At 40.0% G+C, this 9,468-nt stretch overlaps 1 protein-coding gene across 8 annotated transcripts in view; it reads left to right on the forward strand.

Annotated features, from left to right (window-relative positions):
• Positions 1–9,468, forward strand: part of MEIS1 (Meis homeobox 1) — a 126,762-nt gene that overhangs the window by 57,235 nt on the left and 60,059 nt on the right. For all 8 annotated transcript variants that reach the window (XM_025201448.1, XM_025201447.1, XM_025201444.1 and 5 more), the window contains one exon: positions 6,103–6,248. In XM_025201448.1, the coding sequence (XP_025057233.1) occupies positions 6,103–6,248 (146 nt within the window). The remainder of the gene's footprint in view (positions 1–6,102; positions 6,249–9,468) is intronic.

Here is a 9,468-nt window from a genome sequence, read left to right on the forward strand (position 1 = left end):
TCATACATGAAGACTTTCACACAATTTGGACCCCTTATGCTCTCTAAAAGCTTCAAAATGATGGCAAACCTATCTTACATATTTTTAAGGAACTTGTGAGAGAAAAAGTGCATAGATTTTGTAAGGGAGCACTGAGATAAAAGTGCATAAATTATAGTAGTTCATTGTAATTCACTCTGTGTAAAATTGAGAGAAGTTGTCTTGTCACCATTTAAAATCTCTCCGGAACATTATAATAGTTTAAATTATGCTTGTTAATAAACACACCTTTCCAATACAATTTGATAAGCTAACATCATTTCAACATCTTCCAGATTTCCCAAAATGCTTTTTTTTCCCATGATCTTTTTTTAAATTGTATGAGATCAATCTTTTCAATGACAAAGAACACCTTCATTTGACAAATGATTTCCAAATGGATTGTGCTCTTGCTTAGATTACAGGAGAAAGGAAAAAATAGAGCCATGAGTAAATGGTTAAATGTTAAAATATTCTGCTTAGAGAACAGTAAGTTTCTCATAATAAAAGTAGTCAGAATTAAAAAGGAAATGCATACATGAATGTTTTTAGTTTACTTTTACTTTTATTCAATTAAAAAAATACATTATCTAAAGGACCATAAAATGAAGCTATATGTCTATTATTTCATTGGAACGTAAAACAATGTCATTCTAATATAAAATCCAGGAGTTTCTGGCTATAGTAGATTTTTTTCATTGTATTATATTATTAAGCACAAAAGTGTGCAACCTAAAATTGTTCCAAGAGTCAGAAGCAGCCATTCATGTGAAATATTTGGTAAGGAATAAGTTTAAATGCAGGGAGTTCTGTGTATTTTAAAAGACTCTGGGTTAGTCCTATGTTAATGGAGCCTTGCAGTTCAGGGGGCACTTAAGAGTTGCTGTGGTATTTCCCAGTGCTGTTCTTTAACTTTTTCTTCAGTGAACTCCTTAAAGTGGTGGATTTAGATTCTTATCTAAAAGTGGATTGTAAAAGCTGGAGCTTGGAATGTGCCATCCATCCTGCATTTTGATTGGTTGTGCAAGTTTCAGTGCTGTCTAATTTTTTCAGACTTGTAGCAAAGCTGTTCTTTTTTCCCGGCAGCTTTAAACAATTTTTAGCAGTATGATCCCAGCCGAAAAGCCACCTCTTTTTAAATGTTAAATGCTCTTGAGAAATGCAGACTTTTAAAAGAATGTGTTCCTCTAATGGAAAATATCAATATTTTTCCCGCAAATTTCATCACATGACAGCACTACTTGCAGTGAAATGGAAACTCGAATAAGATGGTCTATTGTGTAAATATTTGGGGGGATATATTTATCAGTTGGCTTTAGAAGTAGGGTTAGCTTTTTGAGACACCTAACAAGGGGGTGTTTGCAGCCTAAACATCCAGTGGAAAAGGAATTAACGTTCTGGTCAAGTGTATATTTAGACAAATTTATATATAGTGAGCAAAGTCCTGCTTGTCTTACTCATGCAAGCAATCCAGTAGAATGAATAAGGCTCAAAGGATTACTTTGTATATGCATAATGTATGGAATATAACTTTTATAGGCAAAAATTTCCAATATTGGTGTTTGATTTGGGGCCAACATCTGAACTTAGGAACTTTAGTCCTGCATATTGGCCTATATTCTTAACTGTAGTAGTTCCCTTGAATTCAGAGAGAGTACCACGATACACAAAATAATGTGTTTGTGAGGATACGCCAGAGACACCTCAGGAGAAGCAGCTTGAATTTTAAGGGTGCTGAGCACCTGTGGCTCCTATGGAAATAAATGTGAATCATGAGCATTCCACCCAGATGTAAATTCAGACACCTTTTATGAAGATGCCTAAATATAAATTAAATACCAATATTAAGTATAAAGATTAACTATAGATTAGGCTTCCATGTTTGAAAACTGGGACTAAATTTAGATATTATACAAAATGTTGTACTTCCTGTCTTTTAATGTTAAATTGTAGTAAAATTCACTTTGGCTTCTTGTAAAACCAAGAAAAATGGTTTAGATCTGCTGTATTAGTTCTGCAGATTCTGCTCATCGTTGTTACTAGTGAATGCAAGTGCACGCATAAAGTTACTCTCAAAAGGAATAAATTTTGCGAACAAATGCTGTGGGATTGTTGAAAATCATGTTGCCTTTTACTGTTTGTATGCACAATTTTGGGGGTGAGGGCAGGAAGGGAAGTTGTTGGAGGGAGTAACCTGAATGAGAGGAACCCCTGCTGACTTGGCCAGCCTGACCCATTGAATGGTCTGAATATGATAAATGCTGCTTTATCCTTTCTTGAAAGGAACAAGATAGCACGGCCTAAATGCCTGGGTGTGCTTAAATAGGCAACTCTGGGACGTTTGAGTTGAGTGTGTTTGAAATCTGAGCTCTCTGACAGCCTGGGAGCTGCCACAGGTCACCTGCCTTACTCCATGGGGACAGGCCCAGGTCTCACAAGAAATTGTCCATGGACGAATTGTAGTACAAATTCCTTTCTTTGTTGGTTGGCCTATTTCACTAGACCATGGCCTATAAAATTTTGTAAAAACAATTCTTAAATATTATTTGAAAGGGCAAATGGCCATGCTGAAAGGTTTGACAGTTTGACATATAGTACATGGTTTTGATAGCTCAGAAACTGAAATGTGGAGCCAAAGCTCTCCTTATGCTTGTTATAGGCTTGGTGTTTTTTAAATAGTGTCTAGTTGCTGTGCAGAGTTCCTCTGCTCCTAGCAATTTGACAGGCAATGAGTCTGCTTCAGTGATCTTAAATCCTTTTAGACTAATTTGTGAGAGAGCAGAAAAACAGCTAGCACCTTTGGATTCAGTGTTCAAAAATAGAGAATCAGGTATTGCCAATTAAAGTGCCATTTCAAACAATCATATCAAAACAGATTACTTTAAATTCCTCTGATAATGTCATGCCATGCCTAAAGAGAAAGCAACTGGGAGTTTCTCTACAGACAAAGGATTTGAGTGGACCAAGCTCATCAGTGACTGAGACAGAGGTAGTGTGAACCAGATTTCTGCATTAGAATGTTGCGTATGTGCAACGTGAATGCAAACAGTGTGCCTACTCTGCCCCTGAATTGCCAAAGGCCATTTCTAAGAGCCTCTGGCCTCTCAGTCACTGGCCTACTAGTTAATTGCCACACGGACTTCGTGACACATGGGCAGATAATATGACATTTTCAGTTTCTGTCACTAGCAAACGCCACAACGTTGCTTGCACTAGTTGCTAAGAAGCTGTCAGAAACCATTAGCAGTTGGCTAAAGTTGCCCTATGGCATTTCCTCATGGCATCAGCAAAACGAGCATAAATCACCCAGTGGAGCCTACTGCTATACTAATGAGGCTGTAAGCTTGTTTATGGACTAGCATCATTTTTATGATTATTTCCACCTTTTCAGTTTGCCTTCATTTGGCGGCAGGAGAAGTCAACTTCAGGAATGAAGTCACTGCTGACATTTTACAAATGTGGTTCCTAGCCACTACCATGTGGTTGGTCAGTGGTTCTTCAAGTTTGTTTAGTGATCTTTAAAAATAGGAAAAAAGGAAAGAAATTCTCTGGAGACCTCACAGAGGTGAACATATCAAATTGCAGAGTGAATGGAAATACCAAAATACACAATTGACTATTTAGACTTTCCTCTGTGGTTTTGTCCTTCCAGGATCAATTTTCAATTTAAAAAAGTAGGAGAGGTTAAACAATTTATTAAAATCTACCGAAGTATTTGGGCTTAGAATAGTCTGCTGCTTTATTATCCACTTTCTTCCTTTCACTTTCCCTAACTCGTGTTGGACAGGACCCGAGTTTATTGTTTTAGGCTTTTCTGAACATGCACCAGTATTTACACTGGATTGAAAGCATTTGCTTCCAATGAAAATCTTGTCTTAGATTACAACCCAGCAGTGTAATTTCCCTCCCAGATGGGAGTAAAGCAGCTGAATTTGCCTAAAAACAGTAGGAAGAACAAACTGTGCATTAAGCCAAGGCTGTTTTTGGCTTGAGCTAATGATGTAACAGAAACCTTTTATTTGGGATAGGTCACTGCCAGGGATTGAAGGAGGTGATCTGGCTCTCGCTTGAAAGGTTTCTCCATTGTATCTACATAAGTCTTCACTTAAAAAATTCTGTTCCTAATGCTTCTGCTTTCATACAGCAGAAATAAACAGGAAAGGTTCTGGGGAGTGTTATACATGGAATGCAGAAAGCTTTTCCTCTCCTAATGGAGTATATAATTCAGGTGCCCTGAAGGCATGCTTTCAGGAATTCTTTTGCCTGAGGTAATGGGAAGCTAAGGCGGCTTTAAGGCCTTGATTATCTATTGATGCACAAAGCTGGAAAAAAAGTCATCTCCGTTGGATTATAGTAGATATTTCCATAAATTATCAATGAATACTCCTCTAGTCAGGCGCTAGGCATTGCCTACTAAATTATTCTGAAGGGGTTTTGAAATGGATAGAAAGTGTATTTTAAAAATAGGGGTGAAACAATCAGACGGAGGTGGAGAAAGGCAGTGTCATTAGGTTAGAAGCTTTTCATTTTTAATCAATGAACATGTAATATTTTTCTTTTCCATGTTTGCCTCTCACAGATAGCAAGTGGATTAGCCCATGGAAATTGTAAATGCTCTTGAGTTGTTTCCTTTGCTCATGTTTCTTTTATGAATTATTATTTTATATGGTGAATTGCTTCTCTGTATAAAAGCCTTTTTTATATACTGGGCTTTCACAGAATTCGTTTGTCAAAGATATCTGTTTGTAAATATGAATATTCAAGGCTAGCCTTTCATTAAGTACACAGAGCAAGTCATAAGAACAGTTACAAATTTGCCACGGTCACTAAAATACTAAAAATATAAACGTCTAATCACTTCTTTGCATTAAACTCTGTATAACAGATCATAATGCTGACAGTCCAAAGCCCTTCCTTTTCTACTCCTAACAAAAAAGAGTTACTCTGGATTCATCCCAGTTTGGATGACTTTCTTGACCATTCTTGCCTAGGGGTATGAAGAACACGTGCCTAATTACATCACAACTCTGTATTATTACAAAAATAGTGTCTTTGGAAGCCACGGTATTACCATTCTAGCCATATGTAGAGGATGGAAGGAATAAATTGCTATATAGTTTTGTTTATAAGCTGCTTTCAGGGTTTAAATGACAAAAATTGCAGAGTTTGACCATACACTGCAACCTTTGCTTTTCTTTGAATACTAGATCACTGGTGCATCATGGACAAAAGTGGCTGCTACCTGGTTTAATACTTCTGTTGCTAAGCTGTTAATTCGATGAGCTGTCTAAGGCCCTCTCAACTTTTAAAGAAATTCCCAGTGCTTTGTTGTACCAGTGCAAATGCCTATGGTAGTCATGGTAAACCAGTGTAAGACAGGGTTTACATGTTACCACAACTGACTTTGATAGTTACATCAATGTGGTATCCAGTTACCCCAGTGTGAATTTTCTTAGGCTGGGATTTTTAACTGTACCTGAGGGGCATGGGTGCCCAAATTCCATTGAAAGTCAATGTGAGTTGAGCATCTAATGCCTTTAGGCTTCTTTTGAAATTTGCTCTTTAACAGAGTCGGAGTCTCACCAACGTCTCTTTGAACTTGAGTAAAGGATGCAGGGGTGCAAGAGGGTTGCTTCCAAACTCTCTCTTCTCATTTGAGCTGTGCATCACTGAGTAGCAAATGACACCACTTATTCCACATATTAAGGTGATCTGACAGAATCAACATATTGCAAACCACAGTTTGGTCAAACACCATTTTCCTGATCTATAAACACGTGGAAGTTATTTCTGTAAAATAACATATCATGAAGAGACCACTTCTGCACCCTGGCATGTGGGGTACTTGCAAAAATCCTGCATCAAATTAGGGAAGTGGCTATGTCATTCCTGTAACTCTTCCGAATAAACCAGAACTGGGCTGAGATAATTATTCAACCCCACCCCCACCCTTGCTCCGGTAAATTATGATGTTAAAGAATTTCTATTACATTTCAATATTCATGCCGTTTATACCCAACGTCAGGCTTTGGCCGAAGTATCTAAAGGTAGCATAAGTCAAAATTTGATTCACTATATTTACAGGTGACGGCTTGGACAACAGTGTAGCTTCCCCCAGCACAGGTGATGATGATGATCCAGATAAGGACAAAAAGCGACATAAAAAGCGTGGCATCTTTCCCAAAGTAGCCACAAATATCATGAGGGCATGGCTGTTCCAGCATCTCACAGTAAGTGCATTCTAGATCACATATGTGATATGAACATGGAAAAATTGTTATAGCTTTGCTAGTAGAAAATAAAAAGGTTTTAATATGCTACTGACAGGGAGCTTGGAGTATTTCTGATAGTAGCAATTGCAGTCATTGTATTCATTGTTTGCTAGATGCCCAGAGAAAGAGCTTTAATAGTATGTTTATATGTTTTGTGTTGCTTTTTAGTGTTTTGGTTTTGAGTGCAGTGGCTGAGAGGAGCTCTTCTCCAAGTGTGATTAATCAAATCTTAATAATGTTAGAGACCAATCCTGCCCTTGTTCACATGGCTGTAGCTCCTTTCGGCTTTCATGGAAGGTGCTGTTACTGTGTTGCAGAGTGCACCCTTTTGCCCATTGTTCTGTGTTCTGGAGAAATTAAAAAAATAAATGGGAAGAAAAAAATTTGCTAGAGATCACAGAATATGTATCAGAGAAAGGTTTGAATGTATCTGCTTAAATGGAGAAAAACATATTTGTCTTAGGCTCCGAGTATAAATTATTGCTGTATTTAACACAAGGAAAAATATGTACACTTATTTCTGTTGTCACAGGTACCTGTATTTGTATGTGATTAGAAATTAAAGCTCCAGAAAGGTGTGCTGGGTTGAGCTTTAGGCTGCTGTTTTCATTAAGAACACTGTATCTGAGAGAGCTCCTGTTACTGATCGATGAAATGTTCCTAATACCAGCCTTCTTTTTGTCCAGCCTATGAGTATTGTGTGGTGAAGCATCATCCTGTGCTCATTAATTTAGGATTTCATCCCACAGACCAATATATTCCAACTGCCCCTGTCCGTGATGGAACCATGAGACACAAATAAGAAATGTTTGCATGATCCCAAAGTCTGTCCCACACTTCTGTTCTCCCAGTGCATCAATGATCCACTTCCTTCACTTCTGTAATTGGGGTAGGGGATCAGATAAGGAGCCCAATCCCAACACCAGAGAAATGGTTATGCAAATCCTCCCTATTTCCCTCGGTCTGAGAGCAACCAGTAGCTGACAAGGCTGTCAGCACTGGTATCAGAGAGAGAATCCTGCCCTTCCTGCTCCACCTTGAAATAAACAAACCTTCCTGCTGACTACTGACTCATTTCCCTGCCTAGATGGGTCCTTAGACACCTGCCAGTTGCTCCCTACCTTTGCCATATTTTGCACAAGGAGGTTTTTTGGTGCCATGCTTTCTGTGTCTCCACAAGACCAGAGTAAAACCAGGGTGCCACTACTTCAGGCAGTTGAGGTAGCTATCGCTCTGCCAGGTAAATGCTGGACCCCCATTACAAGGCTGTCTTCTCCCCAAGCCTGTAGTACTGTTGTGTGTTACACTAGTTTGGGAGCAGTTGATTCCAAAACATTCCACAAATGCCATGCCATTGGAGACACTGTATCCTGGCCCGTAAGTCCAGTGGCATTCTGATCCTCATACCAGCCTGACGTCTCTGTGCCAGTTGGCTGATGTTGTGGAACCAATTTGCATTCCCAGTTGGGAGATGCACTCCGGCAACCCTGCAGTTAGAGTAGAAAACAGTTCACTCACAACAGTGTGTGACAAATACACACACCTAGTATGCATACCCCCAGCTCAAGCTGTCTTGTTCCTGAGGTGCTATGATATTCATTTTATTTCTATTGTCGCTACTTGTTTCCACAAGAGCCTCTCATGAACTAGGTACTTTCCAACTGTGTGCAGTGGATGCTGCATTGTAAATATATGCTGAGTACCTCTCCCCAAGCTGCTTGCTACAATGACCAGAGTGCCACTAGCTTGTGGCAGATATGTCCCAGAGACTCTAACCTTCTCACTTTGTAATGAGTGAAGATTGCAATCCTCAGGACCTGAGCAATAAAGGGAATGCCCTTTTGCCAGGATTGCCAGTTTAAAGATCTACCATCCAGGTACAAGATCAGCTGTAATTCTGTGAATCTTTAGTGAAAAACGCCTCTTTACTTGTATGTTCCTGCAACATCTTGTTGGAATTGAGGCTTGCCTGTTCAGTCTGGTAAAACTATTGGATCATACTCTTCACCTCAACTTACTGCAGACTGCATGTTATTACAATCAAATCAAGTCATCTTAAGGAGGGACAAGAGACTCCTTTCCAATAGGAAAAGCCCTGGGAAGCATTGCTGAGAAAATCAGATGTTTTAGGCTCTTTCAAGCACCTGTTATATCTAGGAGGAGCTTGAGAATACAAATTTTTGTAACTTGTTATTACATGATAAGGATGTGGTTTTTTCTATCATGGGAAGCCAGAGTTCTGTTCTTTTCTTTCAAAAGCAAGAGCCCCAGAGAACACCTGCACTGAAATGGATGACTGACTATAAGCCTGCAGAAAGATGACAGTGAAGTGTGTTGATGCTATGGAAAGAGTCAGCTCTGCCTGAACTATGGCTGTAGAAAACTGCGTCTCACAGGCTATATTAGCAACTAGCCTCATTGCATCCTGGACACTAGAATACCAGATAATCCAGTCCAGTAACTCTTCCAGATATGGGCAGGCTTTTCCCACCAGTCCGGATACCCTCTTTTTTAAAAGGAGATAGTCAGCAGGCAAAGCGCTGCTCGACCTGGTACTGGCTACCGGGGATGACCTAGTCAGCGACCTAGTGATTGATGGGAAGCTGGGTGACAGCGACCATGAGCTGATCACCTTCACCATCCACCGAAAAGCTGGCAAGTCGGTCAGCAACACACAAGTCCTTGACTTCAGGAAAGCCGACTTTGACAAGCTCAGGAGGCTTGTCAGTGAGGCCCTAAGGGACCATGACCACAGGGAGAGGGGAGTTCAAGAAGAGTGGTTGCTCCTCAAGGGAGCGATCCTCAATGCACAAACTAAGTCTATTCCATCTCGGAGGAAAGGCAGCAAGAGGGCACAGCAGCCCCCCTGGCTCTCCAGGGACCTAGCAGACCTCCTGAGGCTAAAAAGAAAGGCCTACAAAGGATGGAGGATGGGAGTCACCTCCAAGAAGGATTATTCTGCACTGGTCCGGTCCTGTAGGGAGCAGACCAGGAAAGCCAAGGCTGCAACTGAACTCCAGCTAGCTTTGAGCATCAAGGACAATAAAAAGTCCTTTTTCAGATATGTGGGGAGCCAGAGGAAAAGCAGGGGCAACATTGGACCCCTGCTAAACCAGATGGGGCAACTGACAACTGACGCCCAGGAAAAAGCCAACCTATTAAATAAGTACTTTGCGTC

This window comes from Alligator sinensis, unplaced genomic scaffold, assembly GCF_000455745.1.
Source record: "Alligator sinensis unplaced genomic scaffold, ASM45574v1 scaffold939_1, whole genome shotgun sequence".
NCBI classification, from domain to species: Eukaryota; Metazoa; Chordata; order Crocodylia; family Alligatoridae; genus Alligator; species Alligator sinensis.